General features: G+C 36.8%; 1 protein-coding gene across 17 annotated transcripts in view; it reads left to right on the forward strand.

Moving 5' to 3' along the window:
* Positions 1–22,803, forward strand: part of KIF1A (kinesin family member 1A) — an 85,897-nt gene that overhangs the window by 4,774 nt on the left and 58,320 nt on the right. For all 17 annotated transcript variants that reach the window (XM_070945646.1, XM_070945651.1, XM_070945652.1 and 14 more), the window contains exons 2-12: positions 11,818–11,894; positions 12,949–13,128; positions 14,043–14,108; positions 14,745–14,923; positions 15,756–15,867; positions 16,742–16,819; positions 17,733–17,798; positions 19,035–19,052; positions 21,033–21,108; positions 21,481–21,559; positions 22,283–22,425. In XM_070945646.1, the coding sequence (XP_070801747.1) occupies positions 11,818–11,894; positions 12,949–13,128; positions 14,043–14,108; positions 14,745–14,923; positions 15,756–15,867; positions 16,742–16,819; positions 17,733–17,798; positions 19,035–19,052; positions 21,033–21,108; positions 21,481–21,559; positions 22,283–22,425 (1,074 nt within the window). The remainder of the gene's footprint in view (positions 1–11,817; positions 11,895–12,948; positions 13,129–14,042; positions 14,109–14,744; positions 14,924–15,755; positions 15,868–16,741; positions 16,820–17,732; positions 17,799–19,034; positions 19,053–21,032; positions 21,109–21,480; positions 21,560–22,282; positions 22,426–22,803) is intronic.

Here is a 22,803-nt window from a genome sequence, read left to right on the forward strand (position 1 = left end):
AATGGGATGCAGCAGACTTTGACACAATCCTGACAAAACCGAATGGTTGTCTTCCACCCTCTGGAACAGCATCTCCTCCCCTGACATAAGGGCTGTCTGTTTTAGGGTTCTGAAAAACTCATAAAATGTGACTTTGGTCCTAGGCCTGGGGTTGATGTATTTATGTATTATTGTATATCTGGGACCTCTGCTTTGTCTCATTTATTTTGTTTATAAGACTGGTTTAATATAGTCTGATGTTTTATTGAATTGTCCAGTTTTGTATGCTGCCCAGAGTCCATTGGAATTGTACAGCTAATAAATATGAATTAATGAATGAATAAACAAATAAAACGCACACTGTTTATTTTATCCCTTATTAAATACTGTGGAGTGCAGAAAAAAAGGAAGAGGAAAATGAGAGGTAATACTTCTGCATTCCCATTTCTCAGCCTCTTGCTTCTTCCACAAAAAGCTGGTTCACAGCACTATATTTTTTATTCAGTTGAATGGTTGTTCTCTTTTGGGGGGTGTTTGGGATTACTAATTTTGGCTTTCCTTTTAACAAGCCTGAATTTTCTTCCTCTTTCAGTTTTGTTTGCATTACTTTTTTTCTATTAAGAGTCAGATAAGGCAGTATCTGCAGCCTTATTCAGGGATTAAAAAAAAAGCTGTGTATTGTTTCCAGAAGATCATTAACATTCTTTCCCCAAAGGAAGATCTTCTCAGCCTGCAACTGAATGTGATGAAAAAGCAGCTTCTATGCTTTTTTCTCTTTGCCTGCATTTGATCTGACTATTACAACATTTGGAGCTCCTTTTTAACAAAAAACTAAATCTGTATAATTTGGGTTGTCATACAGTTAGGCAATGCCTTAGTTTCCAAACTAAGATCCAAAAGTTTCTTTTCAAAGTCAGACATATGCAGCAATATTTGGTCAAGAACACAATATTTTTTTAGGTTCTACCTAAAATCTTTAGCCCCTTCTTGTATTGAGTTTTAAAATCATAAAATTGCTTATCTGTATTATGTCTTCCAAAAACCAAAAAAGATCCATTTCCCACAAGAAGTGGTTTGTTCTCTGTAATTAATTCCAAAGTCTTATTATAAAATATTCTAAATTTAATAATAATAATAATAATAATAATAATAATAATAATAATAATAGTAATAATAATACATCACACAGTCCTAAATGCTTGGGTAATGTTCAACTAGTGATTTGTGATACGAAATCCAGCATGGTTATCTCGTTTGCTGTGTATACTGTCATTTTTGTGTATATAATAATAACTTTATTGTCATTGTATGTGTATACACAGTATACTCATACAAAGAAATTCACTTAACACCCAAAGACCAGGTCCAACACACATAACAATCCCCAAACACACTCCCACCCACCACAATTCCCCACCCCTAAACCACCCAAACATCCACACAACAGACCAAGTAATGCTGTCCAACAGCTCACTGATGGTGGCCCTTTAGTTCATTGTTGAGTGCAATGAATTTATCTGGATCCTTAGTCCATTTATAACTTTTAAAAATCAAAATCTTAGTTTTTGCTGTTCATTTCAGATTCTTTATGTTCTTAAGCTTTTAATTATTTTTTCTTTTATTCAGAGGTGAAAATAAACTATGCAATGAAGACTTTTCAAACATTGTTCTGAAGATCTATAATAGCTTTAAAATGCTTATTAGACGATTTCTGAAAGTGATCAGAAAATTAGGTTTGTGAACTTATTGTCCTCTAAAAGGTTTTGCTGTAGTTGCAAGCAAGATAGGTAATCCCTTTGTCTGGCAGCATTCAAACCTGTGGAAAACTGCTGTCCTTTTGTCCTCACGAGGAGAAGCCACCTAGAGCACATATGGGCAATCTCCCAACCTCTCCTTATCCAGAGAGGTTCCAAGGTTACTTGGCTTTTGCTGTGGCTGTTGGTTCTGCTTTTGCTGAGCAATCTTCAGTTTGACATATCTTCCCTGGAAGTCCCCAGGGTGTATTAGATCACAATATTTTGTAACCGAAGAATGCAGCATCTGCAGTTGCTATTATCTTTTGATGTGGTTTCTGAAACCTGAAATATGTTAGTTTATTTCAGTGGCGGGATTCAAATTTTTTTACTACCGGTTCTGTGGGCGTGGCTTGGTGGGCTTGGCAGCGGAAGGATACTGTAAAATCTCCATTCCCTCCCCACTCCATGGGAAGTTTACTGCAAAATCCCCATTTCCTCCTGATCAGCGGAGACTTGGGAGGCAGAGAATAGATGGGGGTGGGACCAGTCAGAGGTGGTATTTACCAGTTCTCCGAACTACTCAAAATTCTCCAGAACTGGTCAGAACCTGCTGAATATCACCTCTGGTTTATTTATTTTCTCTTCCCTAAAGTGGCCATTTTCACCTCTGAAAAAAAGGAAAATGTGTGTCCCCTAAATAAATAAAAATAGAGAGATTTGCATAAAATGGATTTGCATAAAATAGCTTGTGTTCATTAAAAAAAAGACGCCTATTTAATCTTCAGTGGAGAAGATGATAGGCCTTCTTTTTTATGCCCAGCTAGTTAAGGAGGGGTGGACTGGTTTGGTTAGGGTTGGGCAGGAGGTCAACCTTTTAGTTTTGTCTATAGTTTTCAGATTCAGCCAAGATTGAGTAAGTGTTGTCTGATGAGCTGGGCTCATAGATAAGGTTGTTCTGCAAAATGTTGTTGTAATGAGCCTATTAAACTTTACAGTGAAAAATCAGAAAGAACATTGGTTTATAAAGTTATGACCTTTATTGTTTATACAATTATGTTTAGAATATGAATAATAAAACGAGCTCGAACTCTGGGTAAAAGAAGCCAAATGTGATTTAATAGATATAACAGAGGCCTAATGGGATCAGTTCCATGATTGGAACATAGCAGTTGAAAGATGCAATTTGGCAATTTGTTCAAAGGACCAGTAGAATAGGAAGAATAATATATTCATTCCTCTTCAGATATTCAAGTAAATGAGCTTGGCAATGCTACAGAAAACATCTGAGATAGAGAAATAAAAACAGTGCTGCTTTTATTTATTTATCCGCTGATCATCCAACAACAGATGTGGATTATGCTTTTTAAAGCTAATTTCAGTATCTCAAAGAGGCATGATTAATTATGCCAACATCTGTTGGAGGACAAACTCTGCCAAATATGACCCTTCCTGAAAATTCCTAACTTTTCTTTCAGAGGTTGAAGGAAAGGACAAAATGATCAGCTACCCTAACCTAGTAGTAACCTGTAAGGAAGAATTAGTTGGTGGAAGTAGCAGGAAAATTGAAGGAAGTGATCTTGAAGGACTTGGTTTTAAGACAAACAATGGCCAAATTCAGAAAATCAGAATTTTAAAAAACCCTGAGCAATGATAAATAGAATTCCATAGGAATATGTGGGGAAAAACTCAGATGGTTGGGAGTTCTGAAAAAAAGGGGAAAAAATTCAACAGTAAGTAATTCCAGTAAGAAAAAAAAAAATAGAGGACAACAGAAGAAACCAATGTGGCTATTCAAAATGATTTGTGAAGATTGAAAACCAAAGGACAGGAGCCTAAAATTGCAGGGAAGATGTTAGCTGTGGTTCAGAATTTTTTTTTTTTATTATTTTTTTTATTTGATTTATATGCCGCCCTTCTCCGGAGACTCAGGGCGGCTTACAATGCGCTAAGCAATAGCCTTCATCCTTTTGTATATTTATACAAAGTCAGCTTATTGCCCCCACAAACTGGGTCCTCATTTAACCTACCTTAGAAAGGATGGAAGGCTGAGTCAACCTTGAGCCTGGCAAGATTCGATCTTACTTTAATTGCAGACAGCTGGTGTTAAATTACAGTGCTCTGTCTGTTGAGCTATCCAGGCTCCTAGAATGAAACCCAGAATGAGCTTGGTTTATGAAGGATGCTATGAATAGCAAGTAGAGCTTCTTTAGAGTTATTCAAATAAAAGAAAAGAAATGGATCACTGCAGTAATCCTTGACTTACAAGTGGTCACTTAGTGACACCCCCCCCCACCTGCAGTCATGTGATTTCATTTTGGGTGCTTGGCAACTGGCTTTCTTTTGCCAGAAACAGGTGTTTACTTCCAGTTTCCAGCAAATAATGTCCATTGCAGTCAGTGAATTGACTTAATGATTGCTGTGTTCACTTAATGACAGCTGTATTTGCTTTACAACCACCCACATTTACACAACAAAAAAGGTAGTCAGCTTGGGTGTAGTCAAATGGTGACTTGCTTAATAACTGGCATGATTTATAATTTGTGGTCCTAATTATGGTCGTACACTGAGGAGAATCTGTATATCAGATGTTCAATGCAGGTACTCCTTGACTTACAACCATAACAGAGTCTAGAACTTCTGTTGTATGTCATGATGGTCGTAATTTGTGGCATCCATGTGACTGACATGGTTTTGTGACATTTTTGTGGTGGTCATTAATTTTTTTTAAAAAATTAAAGGAGTGGCCTGATCCCTTGCTTCTACCTTGTCCTGGAGGTAGACTAGGGACTATCTGTTTGTTAGTGAGGTTTATCTGTGGTTCTTTGGAACCTTGCTATGTGATTTTATATTTTATAAATTCCCAAATTTCCATTAGGAGCGGCTGCCCTACCTCCAACCCTGAGTATCAGAGGAAAGTAAGCTTGATGAGGAAAAACTGAAAGCTGGTGAAGAAGAGGGCTCTTGGGGATTAGAGAAAGGAAAATCTTTCCCCCAACCAAAGTGATTATTTGCCTTATGAGCCTGGATCATTAACCACAAAAGCACAGGGGTATCAAACTGGCATATCAAACTGGCAGCCCGCAGGCCGGATGTGTCACGTACAGGCAACCACAGCTCCGTGAAGGGGAAAAACATCGTAAAACATCAGATGACGGCAACATGACGTAGCGAGTTTGACACCTGTGCACTAGGATAAGGTTGCATTCCTTTTAGATTCTAAATTTTGCCTATTAGAGCAAATGGAATATATTCCAACAAAATATTTATGGGTTCATGACATGGGAGGCCCCTACATGTGGATGCTCAACAAGTTTTTTTAAAAAAATCTGGGAATAACTTGATAGCTCCATAAATTTTTAAGAACAGGACCTTTGCAGTACCTTTGCTTTGGTGGCCATGCTCACCATTTTGATTCCCCTTGGCAGTTTCCTTAGCAACGGTTTTTCAGAAAGGCTTATCATTAATTCAGGACACCGGGCTGTTTTATTTGGTTCATTCCCTCTGGCCTTTACGAATGTATTGTTATAAACACAATAAATTCTCCAGCATTGCACCATATGTGAGAGAGGCCATTTTACACCAGGCAGATATAAAATAAAATGAATCACGACAAATAGCAAACCTGAGGGAAGAAAGGAAGGAAGGAAGGAAGGAAGGAAGGAAGGAAGGAAGGAAGGAAGATGAGTTGGAAGAACAAGAAGATATGGTTGAGCAAATGTGCAGGAAAGCTCTTGCCTGCTTTATCTGAAGTAGGGGAAGAAAGAAAAACTCATTTCTTCAAGGGTGACCAAAAGCAAAAGTTGTGTGAATTTTGGGATTTTTTTCACCTCCAGCAGCAGAAAAACAAGATAATTGTTTTGTGGGAATAACGTCAGCAGTTGTTTCTTTTGATCCGTTTTTAAAGTTATTAAAGGGTTTTAAAAGATACACAGAATATTTTCTTTTTTCACCTTGGATACCACTTGGAATTGATATATCGGATGCATTATCTGGTTATCCTTGTTTAAATAATAATTTTTTCAAACATTAATTCTATCAAAATTTTTAAACAATTGGATGTTGGTTTGAGTATCTTGTCATTGCTTCTGGAGTCTCTGATTTGGTTGAAGACAAATACAAAGCAATTAGCTACCTTTTAAAATTCACCTGTACTTTTGGCTCTTCCCCAGATGGAAAATTTTGTTTCTTACCCTTCAGATTGCTAAGAATGTATATCAGTGGTGATATGGGATGCCAAATAGTCATATTTTGTGTGTATGTATGTCTCTCTGTGATATCTTTGTTTGCTATGGTGAAAAATTGTTGAATGAATAAATTTACCCCAATGTTGGTCTCAAATCATAGTTCAGATAAAGCTTTATGCTTTATTTCTCAGAATTCTCACATATTTTGCCTCAAACCACCGCAAAACTGGTCAAAGATACATCAATAACTTCAAGTTATAATTAGGAAAATACCGAAAATCCCTTATTACTGGAGATTTCCCCAATCTAATGAATTTTAGATGTGTTGGGAAAGCTGCTGACTTCCCAAATTATCTCTTGAAATTAAAGTTGTATTTTTCTGACATCTTCAATTTCCAGCAAGTACCAGGAGAGAAACAAGGTTGGACCAGGCTGACATGAAGCATATAACTATGCACAATATTTTTATTACTAATGTGAACTTTTCGGAGGTATGGAAATAACTCCAAGTGTGAATAAGTAGGACTCCATCAACCGTTGTAAGAATCTGTCAGCTTCTTGAGTAGACCAGGCAGGAACATGACAAGATGAGCTAATTCTGCTTTATTATAAGGCTACATTTACAGAATCTTCCAAGTCAGAAAGTACAAATCTCTCACCATCCCTCGCTAGGCAGAATCCCTTCCCCTTATCTCTCAAGGTCATTCCCACATAACATTATAGTATCTGATCACAGTTACTGTTAGCTTGTTTGTATTTATCTAGTTCATATGTGAGAACTAGATAAAATGCATACAAAATTGCGTAAAGTGCATAAAAAATTGCATTTTATTTCTAAGTGTCAGATTCATAGTGGTTTCTGCACCAGGGATTTATTGTTTATGGGTATGCATACTCTGGATTGATTGGTAAATAAACTAGTCAGTTTTGTCAAGTCTCTGTTAGCACAGAAACAGATAAGATGGGGAAAAAGATTTATCTAGCTCTCTCTGGAGATGTTATTGGGCAAATGTGGACATGAATGTGGAAGTGCTATTTACATTTTTAGAGCTAAATTGCTTATAATCCAGTTGACCATGCTTCTATATGTCCTGAATTTTAAAATAACACTGCCCTTTTTACTCTTAATTGTTGCTATCCTTACATGCTTTCCTCTGTATCACTTAGGAAGGAATGCCCTCCTAAGGCATGTGTGCCCCTTTGTCCTTTTCTTTTTCTTCTTTGAAAATGAACCTGTCATTGGTGCAGACTCTACATAATGAAAAAAAATTCTAATTTGAATGATGCATTCTCCTCCTATTAAATTGTAATTCTTCAGTCCACACCATCTTATTCTGAAAGGTCATCCAAATGATGTATAAAATTATGGAGTTGCTTCTTTTTTTAGGCTTGCCATTATTCTATGTTTCGTGCCTCTTCTGTTTAAAATGCAGTAAACAATTAAGAGAGATTGACAGAGCCAATTCAGTTCTTAGATTGCCATAGTAACATTCTTGACATCAGAGGAGAAATGTGTGCAGAATTCTAAAGTGTGAATATGGTTCACCAAGAGACAAACATTTACTGCTTGAATGCCTCGCAGTCCTCATTACCATTACTTCTAAAATCAAATTGCTAGAAACAGTATCAGAACTGACTTCTGCACGATGATTGCACTGACCCACTCATAACTAGCATTCCCAATTCCCCTATCTCAAGAATATTAATAGGAGATATAAAGATTGAACCTGGAACCTTATGCATGCAAATAAGGCACAAATGGAAACTGTTGGTGGAGCCTTATTCTGGGTGTCAATGAGAGTACACTCTGCCATAGATTGCAGTTACCTTTAACATTTATACTGATAATGCAAAGTTGGCATAAGCAGAATTTGGGGCAAGAGGAATCATGTCTTTTGGAAGAAAGTTTGCAGTGTCTTTGTTTTTTTCCTAAATATGTTTTCTACAGGAGTTCATTCACTTTCCACAAATATTCTTATAGACTTAAGAAATACATTAAATAACTAAGGAGATGTCACACATTTTTTCTTATCCCTTGCTCTGTGTTCAATTATTTACTAAGCATTCAGTTTATTTTCTTCTATGTTTTGCTTTTTAGGATATGCAAAACATATTGTGCATACACCATTTTCTGCACAGAGCAGTTGTTTTTCATTGATGAATATTCAAACTGAAACATGCAGGTTTCATTCAGAAATGTGTTGGGATAGGGAACAGGAAAAAGCCATGCATATTAGGAGTGGCAAGCAGCAGCTAAAGGGGTTATTGAAAGAAAGACACTGGGAGAAATGAGGGAGAGGGGAGAAGGCTAAATAGATACCAGTATATCACACGTATCAGGGGTGAAATCCAGCCAATCCTATCCGGCTTAGGTGAACCGGTAACAGTGGCTGCGGGAGGCTCCACCCACCCGCGCAGACATCATGATGTCCCCTTTTTGTGACATTTTAAGCCTCTGCGCGTGTGCAGAACACAGTGCGCGCATGGCATGCGCATATGGGCGAACCAGTAAGGAAGGTAAGTGAATTTCAGCCCTGACACTTATAGTCAAATTGGCTGCTGCTACAACTGCTACTGTCCTTGCTTCAAGTGCAACATATCCAGCTGGCCTATACTCTCCTCCCTCACCAACCTTTCTGGCATCTGCCTTTTCCTATCTCCTTTTAGCTGTTGCCACCAGTATCTGTATATCAAGTTGATTTTTCCAATGTTGTAAGATGACCACCCATCTCAGTAAAGCCACAGTTTTTTGATATAAATTTCTTAAGTATTATATACCCCAAATTTGGAGCATATTACTTTATGAAGAATTGTTGCTTATTACTGTTTTGCTACACTTCGCAAAATGCTTTTTAATCCAAAAAGGAATATTGTGGTTGATATGCATGTTTATGTTCGATGGTGAACCTATGGCATGGACAGCCCTCTTTGTGGGCAAGCGTGCCACCATCGCCAGCTGCTCTTCTGGGTTCCGTCGTGCGCCTGCATGCCAGACAGCTGGTCCAGCACGCATACGCCCCGGGCAGCAGCTTTCTTCCGGGTTCCGGCACTCCGGCACGTGCATGCTCCTGTTTCATCACTCAGTGCCAAAAAGGTTAACCATCACTGAATCTAGGCTTATTTTAGAACCAATTTATCATTCCTTATTTCAAAATATCAAGAAACTGTGTCATTAGTTTTGTCATCTGTTTTTAGAAATGTCCCTAAGAACTGATAGGCAGGCTAGATTGGAAAAAATAACAAGCCCATAGTAATTCAAGAATTTCTAATAAGGAATTTGAAGAACTAAATAGACTTTATGAAATAAATCCACTGATTGTAGTATATCAAAAGCAGGTCCTAAATATGATGAATTCAGGATTCATTTGTTGCGCCTCCTTGTGGCCGGCCGTAGCATGCAAAATGCTGGATGCCCCCTTCTCTTTGAGTGGGAGGCCAACTATCCATTTGTCTTTTGTTGTGATGATGGTCAGATCTGATTCCCAGTTTTTCCCAGGAGTAACTGAGAATCAACTCTCCAAAAGTCACAAAAAAGCATCATGGGCTGCATGTGCTTCATGCAGCTTCAATTCTATCTTAGACTCCTGATATAGAAGTCTTGATGTTACTTTTCCATATGTTTTCAAATGAAATGTTCTCTCAGGCAAATTAAAAGGATCACATGTCATTGGGGCATTGATAGGGCTGATGCAAGATTTTTATTGTTTCACTTGCTGATCTCAGAGTTATATCCTAGCATCTTTTGTAACATTACAAAGGCACCTCACAGATAATGAACATCCTACAAAAAAGTTGCAGTAGATAATTCTACACTTGTCTCGTAGTACCTAATCCTAGATGCAATAGACCTGTGATGGCGAACCTATGGCACGCGTGCCACAGGTGGCACGTGGAGCCATAATAGTGGGCACGCAACTGTTGCCCTAGCTCAGTTCCAGTGCGCATGCATGTGCCGACCAGCTGGTTTTCAGGCTTTCCGGTCCCACCAGAAGTCAGCAAATGGGCCGTTTCCGGCCTCTGGAGGGCCTCTGGGGGATTGGGGAAGGCCGTTTTTGCCCTCCCCAGGCTCCGAGAAAGCCTCTGGAGCCTGGGGAGGGTGAAAAACAGTCCTAACGGGCCCACTGTGCCATCGTGTGCCAAAAGCGGGGGGAGTGTGGGGGGGTCATGTGTGCATGCGTGGGGGGGGCAGGGAACATTGAATTGGTGTGGCACACATGTGTGCGACCCTCCCCCCCACACTCCTGCTTTTGGCATACAACGGCAAAAAGGTTAGCCATCACTGCAATAGACTAACACATCTAAAAAGTACTTTCATTCTTTCTGACTTGAGAGCTGTTTTCTGCCCATCAGCCAAACAAACTGAACACAGGTAATATCAATTTAAGTTAGTAAGTATTCTTCATTTCAAGTAAGTAACTGAAATATTCTTTTGAAATGATACATAATAGGTATAGGAAGCTGGCAACCCACCCATTAGCAATCCAACAATGCCCGCAGGGCCCCTCTTCCCCACTTCTGTTACCAAAAAAGGCATTAGAGAAAGTTGGAGCCTCACATAAAGGGCTTTCCAAGAAAAAAAAAAGGAGAAATTGTTAAAGGAGTAAGGCACCAGTGGTGGGTTGCCCCCCATTCGCACCGATTCTGTAGAACCGGTAGTAAAACCAGCGGGAGGCTCTGCCCACCGACCCCAACGTCACCAAAATGCTTCTGTGCATGCGGCCCCACTGCAAACTGGTAGTAAAGGTAAGTAGAACCCACCCCTGTAAGGCACTTATATCTTGCCTTTGTCTTCTATGGAATAAATTTCACAAACAGCTAGACAGTTGCAGATATATACATCATGAGAAATTCCAGCAGATGATTTAAAAAATGGATGGGATGCCTGGCTACTTGTGATCTCTGATATGCAAAAGCCAGTTAAATATCATTATGTCTCCATTTTTCTGAACCTAGTACCTTATTTTTTTCCTATTACTTTTTCAGTAGAAATAAGGAAGAAATTATCCCAAATATATCAACAAATTAAAAAATGACCTTGTGACCTTTCATTATTATATAATTAAACAAATAATTGTTAGATATACAAGATCATCTGTAGTTGAATATGCTACTTGAAAATTATAAACGTAATTTAATCCAAAATAAATGGTTTATATTGGCAGCTGATAAACCCTTCCTCATTTGGCATGGTTACCATAACAATACTCATCTATTTGATCTTATACAGAATCAATTTATACCCAGAGAGTTTCATATTTCTGCTTACTGATTTTTTTACACGTGCCTAACTTTTGATAAAATAAGGATTCATATTAGGCTATTTGCTATTTAAATTGTATGTGTACATTTATTCACTGTAGTAAATTTTGTGTATGTCTGCAGGGAAATAATCTATTTATAAATGACAGTTACTTATATTTTTCCTTTGGTGAAAAAACTTATTCAAGGAAAGATTTGAGAACACAATATTTGAAGGTATTTAGTTTGCATTTTTTTAGTAAACACTTGTTGCCTTTTCTCCCATTACTTCATGAATACAATATCTGACATTTGTTAGGAAACTTAGAGCACAATTTTTTGACTGGTCTATTTAAGAGAGGAGAGATTTATCTTACAGAAATTTGTAGATATGCAAAAATGTTGTACTTACAAGTTTTCTTTGCATATTTGTTACTTGATTTTTCAATGCCAATTCATGATGCATCTAGCCAGTTCATATTTTACTAAATGATTCTTCATGATGAACCTCAATTGTTCTTGCGGGCACATGGAATGTTAACTTTCTTGGTTACAGGTATAATGTGTTTTTCAAATTCATGTATTGGATAGCTTTATGAATTTGGATATTTCTGTTTATTGAATCAATAAATGATGTTTGCTAGTTCCTCATACTATATTTCTACTCTGCTTCTTCCTAGCTATCATTAATCCAAAGCAGCCCAAAGAGACACCCAAAAGTTTCAGCTTTGACTATTCCTACTGGTCTCACACAACTGTAAGTAGATACTAGGGCACAAAGGAGGGAAGGTTGAATCTTGGAAAAAATATGTAAATGTGGATTGGACTTTGTTGGGTCATTCTGTTAACATGGGAACTCATATTGACAAGAAAAATGTATACCTACAGGAGAAGCAGTTAGCAGCAGTTTAAAAAGTTAGCAATTACTCAATTTTAAACTTCCTTCTTCTAATGTGACCAAGAACATATGCATTGTGTTCAAAATGCGTACATATATACAGATGGTGGCATTGCTGGTAAAAGGGCTAGAAAGCATTCCAGAAACAAAGCTCCTAACCTATATCCTGAAGATTTGAGCCATGAGTTATTATAAAAAAAAGTGTGTTTGTATGTATGTATGTATGTATGTATGTATGTATGTATGTACATGTGTACCAGTAGTCCTAGACTTACAACCACAATTGGGATTGGAATTTTGGTCACTAAGCAATGTGGTCATTAAGCAAATCATCATGTAATTTTATCCAATTTTATGACCATTTTTACCATAGTCGTTAAATGAATCACTGGAGTCATTAAGCAAATCACATGGTATGAGCAAATCCATCTTCCCTAATTGATTTTGCTTGTCTGAAGTCAGTTGGGAAAGTAGCATATTGTGATCACATGACCATAAGGTGGTCAACAGGCATGGAAGCACCTGAATTGTGGCCCCATGACTGCAGAGTTGGTGCTATGGTCTTTTGAGGACAGTTTGTAAGACACTTTTCCCAGTGCCATTTTAACCATTGTTAAACATAAGATTGCAAGTAAGGTATTTAATGAATTTGGAATAGTTTCTACTGGTAAAAAATATATACTTCTCTATCAATGAGAGGTATTATTGCCCTCCAAATGTTTGGATAGCAACAGTCATCTATCCCAATCAGAATGGCCAATGATGAAGGTTTGTGAGGATTAGACTAGAACATCTGGAGGCTTCAAGATGACTATATTGTGCAGAGGGAGAAAATATTTTCTCTCTTTCCTTTGTCTTCTGGTGAATCATTTCCAATCTTCCTCAGTGATTGCTGTTTCTTTTCTCTGAGCAGCCTGAAGACATAAACTATGCTTCACAAAAACAAGTATACCTGGACATTGGAGAGGAGATGCTGCAGCATGCTTTTGAAGGTTATAATGTCTGCATTTTTGCCTATGGCCAGACTGGGGCTGGCAAGTCATATACAATGATGGGTAAACAAGAGAAGGACCAACAAGGCATAATTCCCCAGGTAATCATGACAATGGGAAATAGTCAAAGTAAGAAACAAATTCAAGAAAATAATGTTTGGGATGGGAAACATGTGAAGCAGTTCTGTTAATAAGCGACAATCAAGAAAGGGGGTGGAAGCATAAAATCCCATGACATCTTCCGAGAACAGAAAAGTGAGTAGGATTGAGTAACAGTTGATGGAAAGGAAAGAAGGATTTATCTTTGATTATCAAAAATTCAAGAAAGAGTAGCAGTAGAACGTATAGAATTGATTTATTTGGTCTCAACTAAAAGTTTTTTCATAGTAAGGAGACCTCTGAGTAGATCACTGGCTACAATTGACCACTATTAGTTCAACAACATGTATGTTTGTACAAAAGTATAGCTTAGAAAACAATAGAAATGTTTGAGTTGCAAGAAGAGCCTTGATAGTGCAAGGGTTTAGTGCACCCTGTTATTAACACAGCTGCCTGCAATTTCTGCTGGTTCGAATCTCTCCAAGGCTCAAGGTTGACTCAGCCTTCCATCCTTTCTAAGGTAGGTGAAATGAGGACCCAGTTTGTGGGGGCAATAAGCTGACTTTGTATAAAATATACAAAAGAATGAAGGCTATTGCTTAAAGCATTGTAAGCCGCCCTGAGTCTCCGGAGAAGGGCGGCATATAAATCAAATTAAAAAAAAAAAAAAAGATGTAGCTGCTGGGAATAGTTCCTTCTGCAATATCACACATCTCTATTAAAAAGGTTGATTCAAGATTTGGTTGGAATTTACATTTTATCCAGATCGCTTTTTTCTAATTAATAAGAAGCCTTTTCCCAAATATTATTTTGGGGAAAATATTTCTTTTTACAAACAGTTTGGAAATTTAAATGATGCAGATGGTACTATTGTTACAGAATTGTAACTTTTTTTTGTCTTTCTCATACTATGCAGCTGTGCGAGGATCTCTTCTCTCGAATCAATGACACAACAAATGACAATATGTCCTACTCAGTGGAGGTACAGGCGGCTATTTTTCAATGCTTAATATCATTTTTATACATAGTTTTGAGTTTATGATGCTGAGGTTGCAGAAATATATGAAGTTGAAAAAAAATGTGTTTGCCAAAAAAAAGCTCTCTAATAATGTATTTCCAAATTCTCATATTTGTTTCATAACCTGTGTGGACAACTGTTTTATAGTCATGAATAATTATTAAATAGTTTGTCTTTATTATTATTATTTGTTGGGGAGGATCATTGATGCAATAATCATTCAGTGATATTACTAGAGGATGGGATCAGAATTTTCAGCCCCTTTAATATTTTCCTATTTTTGAAAGTATAAAATAAGATCACTAAGCATATTGGGAAGTAAACACATTCACTTATGCTTTTCTGATCTTGGGAGGAAATTGTACAGACAATATATTGCTTTGGTGGTTTATTCTGAGGCAGGGATGAAAAGAAAGGACAAGAATCAGGAGACAGGATGAACAAGAGCTCCTGCCTGCAAGTCTTATAGATCATCAGGGCTGAATTTTTGTTCTGGGTTGACTATGTCATATCAGTCAGTGCCCACAAGATATTTAGGGTCCTTCTGTGCTTCTCTTGCTCTTATGTTTATCAAATGAATAAGTGAATTTTGTCCTACAGGTGAGTTACATGGAAATATACTGTGAACGTGTACGTGACCTCCTCAATCCCAAGAACAAAGGAAACCTGAGGGTCAGAGAGCACCCACTCCTTGGACCATATGTTGAAGATCTCTCAAAACTAGCTGTTACTTCATATAATGACATTCAGGATTTAATGGACTCTGGGAACAAAGCAAGGTAAAAAGAACAACAAAGAGAATGTATCTCATTCTGGTATTCCTATGAAATCATTCAGAATTATTATTTTTAGTCAAGTCCTTCACAGGAATTTCATTCTGATAAAAATATCAGGAAGTTGAGTTTTTTCAAAGAGAATATTTTGATGGCCAGTTCGCACCACTTCGGGAGAACCAGTATTAACTTTCTGAGCAGTTTGGCAAACTGGTTGTTGGAAGAAATTATTAGGGCAGAGAACCGGTTGTTAAATTACTTGAATCCCACCACTGGAGCTAACCCTAACTTAAATAATTCAAAACAAGAAAGGGTGTAGAGTATGGTCCCATGATTGGGTTTATGAAGATGTTGCTAGATGGATTGAAGACCAAGTTCTTTTGTGAGTCTTAGAAATTTAATACTTTACCCTATTGGATATACAGATTAGCAGCAATTGCTCTATACCTAGAGCAAGAAAAAATGAGTAAATTGCATTGGAGTGGAGTAAAAAAAAAAAAAGATGAGAAGCCAAGGATTCCCAGCTCTAGAGATCTAAAGGAGTTAGATCTTTATATAGATCTTGTAGGGATTAAATTTTTACTCTTTTTTCCTTCCAATTTTTCTTCCTATAAAATTTATTACATTTTTATTCATTTATATACAAGTACTATAATTTACTGTGGCAGTTTTCCATGACAGTTATGAATTCTGAGAAATACAGTAATACAGCTGAAAGGTTCTAAACCGAGGAAAGATATTTTAAACATCTGTATACTATAACTATTTGCTTGTTCTTATCAACTTTACTTTCCTGACAAGAAATATAAATACATACCCTGCTACTCTTCTTCAATAGGACAGTAGCAGCCACTAATATGAATGAAACCAGCAGCCGCTCGCATGCGGTTTTCAATATTATCTTCACCCAGAAGAGACACGATGCAGAGACAGACATCACCACTGAGAAGGTGAACTGAAAAATTAGTATGCATTGATATTCTGGCCAAGAGCACTCATGCGTGCAGTCTGATACCATCTCACTTGTAATTACTGTCCAGCCACCACAAAAACTCTCAGCTCAGCTGTCAGTTGGACTAAATTGGTGATACAATGAAGAGAGTAGTAAAAGGCATAAGTGCCTTTTTTCCCCTTTATCTTTTTCCCCCTTTAATTTTGGTCACATATCCATAGACAGTCTTTCCCTATGGTGAGAAAAGATAGGAGACTTTGAGGGAAAGGTTGGTGCAGGAGGAGCCAACACTTTAAAATATAAACAGAAAGAGCTTTGTGGGGCTTGATGTAATAGCAGTTAAGTGATAATAGATTAATACTGGAAACCAAATCTAAAAGTAAAGCTAAACCTCATTTTGGGTGGGGTTGCATTGCCTCAGACAGATCCTGCACACATTTTGAAGGTCCTTCTGAATTCAGGGCTCCTGCTTAAAGAGGTGCTATCCAGATTCTTGGGAGTATTATGGTTGCTAAGAATTTGGGCAGTTTTAATCCCAACACAACACCTATTGTCCCCTATCGTTTGAGTGTATTCCACTGTATGAGTTATCCAAGCATACTTGCTTCATTGCTGCTTTCTTATACATTGCCTTGAGTTTTTCTTGATTAAAGTCGATTTAGTAAAATCTGGGATCATCCCAGAGATGGCTGTTTTCTGAATTGTGTGGTTGCTAAAACACTGTGTTCTTATTTTGTTTTTCTCAATTTTTAGACTTCCTTTAATAATATCAAATATTCCATCATGCCTAAGTGCTAAGTGCTAGAGAATAATCTGAGAGGCAGATACTATGTTGGATATAAAGCAATATTTAATCTGTTTGCTCATTTCAGGTCAGCAAAATCAGCTTGGTGGATCTTGCAGGAAGTGAACGGGCTGACTCCACAGGCGCAAAAGGCACCAGACTTAAGGTAAAAAAAAAAAATACCTGGAGTAAGGGAGATATTTATGTAAATATCTTTGCTTAAGGAAGGATTAATTTTGAAAAATGTTGAATGAGATTATCCTTTGAAAAGCTATAGATTTATCTTGATAGAAAAACCTGTAGTACTATAAATCAAAATATATTGTGTAGCTCTTACATCTTTTCCTTCTTAGTGTTGTTTGTTTGCCTTTCTATGGTTGGAAAATGAAAATGAAAGAAGTGCTCAGAAAACAAGGGAAGGCTATGTATGAAAAAATATTACATAGGATCATCTTTCCTATTATATAATTATGTGGATGAGGCAAGGGTTCTGCATGATGAAAGACTTGCCAGAAGTGTGAGAAGAGCAAACCAACTGTGATATAATTCACTGCAACAATTGTTATTCATTTACTGTTTATGTTGTCTGTATTTACGCATTCTGTTATTTTCTATATGGGACACAGTTCCAAAACTTGATTGGATTGTCTCAGTCTTCCCCAATCTGGTTCCTTCTGATGTACTGGGAACCTAGTTTTTAGAATTCACAACCAGCAATATTAGCTAGAAATTATGGGAGTGCAATCCTAAAATAAACTTTTATGGTTTTATGGTTTTGGAAGATGGAACTCTTCAGTGACATCCTAGATTGGCATACATGCATGCATGCATGCATACATACATACATACATACATACATACATACATACATACATATGTAGTAGGTATTTTATAAGAAAGAATGGCAAAATTATCTACGTGGAGCTTTGAATAAATAAAGAGATATTTGAATGTGTGATATAATTCTAAATCCTGGTGGTTCTGGTGAGTTAATGATGCAGCACCTTAATTATGTTTTTGTGCAAAATTTTTATCAAAATTCAATGCCCCATACTGATTGGGTATCCTTACTTTCACAGGAAGGAGCAAATATCAATAAATCACTAACAACCTTAGGAAAAGTGATCTCTGCTCTAGCTGAGATGGTAAGACTTCTATTGAGAGACGTAGAGGATAAGTAGAGGAATACAAAATTTTATTTTCCCAATTCATTTCACAGATGCTTCAATAAAAGTATTACTCAGCCATTTGATTTCTGTGGGGGTGGGGGTGGGGGGGAGCCATATTTAGTTTTGCTCCAAAAGTCAAAAGTCACTAATCTGCTAATGGAAAAGAAACCTTATAAAGAATTCATTCTTTATTAACCTCCAACTTCTTATGCTGTGGAAGCCTGAGAATGCAGTTTAAAATATTCAAGGACTCCAACCTGAGAATTAAAATAAAAATAATCAAGGGCTGTTTTGAAGGTTACTTATCGCTGATACATTAATTTCTATTTTTGCCTATGGAGGAACATAACAACTATATGAATTCACACCTACAGATTTGAATTAACTTCTACAGATGTGAATTACAGGTTTACTACTTTAGAAAGATTAAGACATTTCAAAGTACCTTGATATATATGCATGTGAATAAGGAAACTAAATAAATTATAAGCATCTATTTACATTATAGATGTAGTATTATTGGTATTTATGCACATCTATATGTGTGAAGATATTCTGCAGTATGAAGTGGATAAGGGACTGCATGTTTTGTCCCTGCCATCAACCCTATTTCCTTTGCTTTGTTCCCTAATTTTGCTATGTTAGGTGAAGATCTAAAGGAGAACCTGATATATTTGTAGAGATCTCTTCAGTTGATCAGCTGTTGGGCTTTCACACATCCAGATAATTATTTCCTTAGGCTTAATTAAATGCACCAAAATCAGGATGGAGAGCAAATCCCTTTTAATTAGACAGGAGCCCTTCATGCAAATAACACAAAAAGGTGGCTGATGAGAACACCCAACAACTATTCTGTGAGAAACATCCAGCATATCTTCTGTCTCTGAATCATCTTTGTATTTTCTCTATTCTGCAAATGAGCAGGGAAGATATTGTGGCATCACAGCAATGTCAGATAAAAGGATATGTAGAAAATCAGGGGCTGAGTGAAGATATGGATTCTGGTCTCTTGATTCAGTCATGTCTGCTTTTGCTCTATTACTCTAAAATGATAAAATGAACACTGTTTTTGGATTATGTTCAATGTTTTTCATTGGGAGGAGATACATAATTGATACAGGGTCACAGTTTAGTTTTCAGATCCAATTTATTAAATCCTGCTTTGGTAACATAAAATCATGAAATTTTAATTGGTATCTGCTTTGTTTTCAGGATTCAGGACCAAATAAGGTAAATATCTGTGCTGGGAAAGTAATGATAGGCCTGAGTAAAGCTGTTTTGTCTGAAAATTATCCATGTCCAAACATTTCACTTGAAGTGCTATGATTTTTTTTTAAAGTTTGTATATAGTAACAGAGAAGGACTCTTATAGAACCACATCACCTTGCAGATAGTTTCCCAATTGTTTTTTGTGTTCTCATGTAGAACATATTACAATAATTTGGACAACTGTAATGGATGTGAGCCTTTGTTGCAAAATATCCTGGTCCAAACGGGCTATAACCAACCACAGAATCAGAGTGCTTGTGGAACATATCAGAATGAGAGTGCTCCTGGACAAATTATAATTGTCTCCTACTAGGATTAAATCTACCCATCCAGATATTTGCTTAGGATTTGTAGCCCTCTCTGGGATAGTGATGTAAAGTTGGGTATCATCAATGTACTCAGTGATGATAACCTCATTGTCCTGTTGCAAGCCAGTAACACTTACTGTACATTCCAGGGAGTTTAATTGCAAGGCTTTGGGTAATGCAATTCCAATCCCTAGAAAGGTCGCCTGCAAAGGTTCCAAGTGGTCAGAATGTAAATGAGAAAAGAAAAACCATAATCAGATCATCATTTAGAAATCCAAGAGTCCAAATATAGATTGTCATCCAGTCCAGGTTCTAAGGGACAGAGTTTCTGTAGTCTAAGGGTGCAGAAGACAAACACAGATATTTTAGTGAGTGGAGTTGTTTTTGTAAATGGAGAATTGCTGCTGGCAATAGTTCTGAAATAGTACATACCGTGAATGTAGATGATCAAGGATGGAATAGACTTTGCTGTTCTCTTATTTATTCTTAGCATCATCTGGAATATAATGCAACTTTAATCTGTTGTATTTCTTCCTAATATTAAAAATGTGTTTCAACAAGCTCAACCATAATATTCCTAATAGAGTAATGGTCAGGGTTAGGAAAAATATAATTGAAAAAGGATTTTTTAAAATCTTCCATTTTGGCTTCATTGCCTTTGAGGAATGAAACACATCAGAACAGTAGATATTGTGCAGAGACTCAATGCAGAAGAAACATAAGACCATCCATCTCACATTTTAGACACTGCGGCTATTATTTTGTATTTTAAATTCTACTGCATAATGATCTGACCATTAGATAACTTCCCACCCAAAGTGACTTTCCCCAGCCTGGTGCCCCTCCAATATTTTTAAGATTAAAATCTTGACATTATAGAATAGCGGAGATTATAAGCAGATACATGTTGAGGAAGAGAGTGTAAGCACAGCTCAATTTGAAAGGCTTAATAAAAGTTGGAGACGGATTAATAAACCTCTGATTATGGAAGAAGGAATAGAACACTTGCTCAGACACTATAAAGCTTGAGATCCGGTTGGATTTATCAATGAAAGCAAGAGAGAACATTATTACCGGTAAGAAATTAGTATTAATGCAAAGTTAGAAATAATTACAAGATAATTTTTGAGGAGTTTATTTTGGTTTCTTCTGTGACTTTTGGTAGTAGATCATGGGGGAAATGTGCAAGTTTTGCCAAACAGAAAACTGAGTATCATTCATTTCTGTGGTGACTGGTAGCTATGTGATAACAATTCTATACTGGCTAAATTTATTTTGAAGGGTTTTAAGAGCAATGTATAAGTCGTAGGCACAGTATGAACTACCTTATGTAAGTTGTATTAGTTTTGTTCCTATGAGAATCATGCTGAATAGAATGCAAGCCTTCCTAAGCTCTGAAAATCTTAAATGTTTCATGATTGTTATAAGATGATAGTCACTTACAGAATGCACATTCTTTCTCTAGAAAAGAAACTTTTTTGGTTATGTACATAGTTGAATTTAGAGAAGGAAATTAATTTTATTTTTAAAAGGAGATTATTGCTTTTTCTTCCTTTGTATTAGGGTTAAAGAACTGTGATTCACACAGACATTAGAAGTATCAGTTCAATGTTGTATTCTCTCTTTCTTGTAGAATAAGAAGAAAAAAAAGTCAGACTTTATTCCATATCGAGACTCAGTACTTACTTGGCTGCTCCGAGAAAATCTAGGTAGGTTTTTTTTCCCTCAAGATGTCGCCTATATTCTATCTTATTTCTTAACCAAGGTCTAAATAATGAAACTCTCAAGTCTTCTGCTTGTGAGTTGTGAAATCTTCTTTTATGGTTTTCTTTATTCAGCTCCTGTTTCTATGAGTAAGGAAGATAGTTGGGTTGTCTGAAATCTAATAGTAACATTTTCAATTCCTAAAATTACTTGCCAATATTCTTCACATAAAGATGGGATGAATGTTAAGAGTCTTCTTAATTTGGGAGAGCTGGATGAATGAGCAGACAGTGCATAGGAAGAGAAAGAAGATTAATGCAGCTCAGAAAGTGGATATTTAATTTTATCAGTCATTGTGTTGTGTGTTCTCTGGGCAGGTGGTAATTCCCGGACTGCTATGGTTGCTGCTCTCAGCCCTGCTGATATTAATTACGATGAGACTCTCAGTACCTTAAGGTAGAATCTTTATAAAAGGTTTCTCATTCTTTTAATTATGAACTAGACTAAGTTTTGTGAAATAGCATTGAATTAATTGCATTATCCTTGTTTCTTCTTGAATTTTTCTTGGAGATAAAATGTGCTTTCATAGATATTTTATCCCTTATGCTTTCATAGATATTTTATCCCTTATTCATGTTGAAAATATATATTCTACACCTAGGGCCCAGAACAGCTTCATTGCGCTATCTTTTGCTTGGCAATGCATAGGGATAAAAGTTGCATCATGGGGATAGATTTCTCTCTCAAGTTGGACTGAGGTTCTGATTGAGTTGAAAGATTGAGGAAAAAGAGAGACTCAATATGCTTTCCTAACCAATGCCTGAAGAGTCTCTCTCTAGAAGAGTTTTGTATTTTCAGGCTTAGAAATGCAAATATTGGCAGCTTGAAAGGCTAGGGTTAAAGTCCTTAGTGTTCTATGATCCAGATTTTAACTGGGGAATGGAAGAGATAGGTGAAAGAAAGAAATACCCTCTAACCATGGGCCGGTTTTGACTGAGATGTATGGGATGTGTTTACTTACTTGATTGATCAAGAATATTTCCTGCATTTTAGGAGAAATAGCTTAGTTTTCTATGCCTGGGTAAAAGAGATAATCTTAAAATTCTCTTATATATTTCACATTCTATATGGCATTTTCAGCAGACTTTACTTTGTTTAGAATGTGTATTTTCCCCACAGATATGCAGATCGTGCTAAGCAAATCAGATGCAATGCTGTCATTAATGAGGATCCCAACAACAAGCTGATCAGAGAACTTAAAGATGAAGTGGCTCGCCTCAGAGACCTGTTGTATTCCCAAGGCCTGGGAGATATCATAGATAGTATGTTGAGTATCAGTGCTTTGGATTGGGCTAAGGCTGACCTGTGTGTCTACATCTTGTCTTTCTCAGTTTACTTCTAGTTGCAGATCCAACCTCCACATGGTTCCTGCTTTCAGTTCATAGTCTCAAAGCCCACTAGATAACCATGAAGTGACAATAACAATTTCACACATTATAGTGCCTGTGTTAAGGTTCATAAAGCTAATGTACCCCAATTCTAAAGGACATGCTGAATACTAATTCTAGCAGTTTGTTATCCTAACATATTTTGAAAGCTTTGCCAACTGTTCAGTGGTCTACAACCACAGACTCTTTCAATCATAATCTTCATTATCCCTCTACACCTCTACTTCTGAGCAATTATGATTATCCATCCAT

The sequence above is a fragment of the Pituophis catenifer genome, unplaced genomic scaffold (genome assembly GCF_029215685.1).
Source record: "Pituophis catenifer annectens isolate HBS135680 unplaced genomic scaffold, rPitCat1.0.hap2 SCAF_6, whole genome shotgun sequence".
In the NCBI taxonomy this organism is placed as follows: Eukaryota; Metazoa; Chordata; class Lepidosauria; order Squamata; family Colubridae; genus Pituophis; species Pituophis catenifer.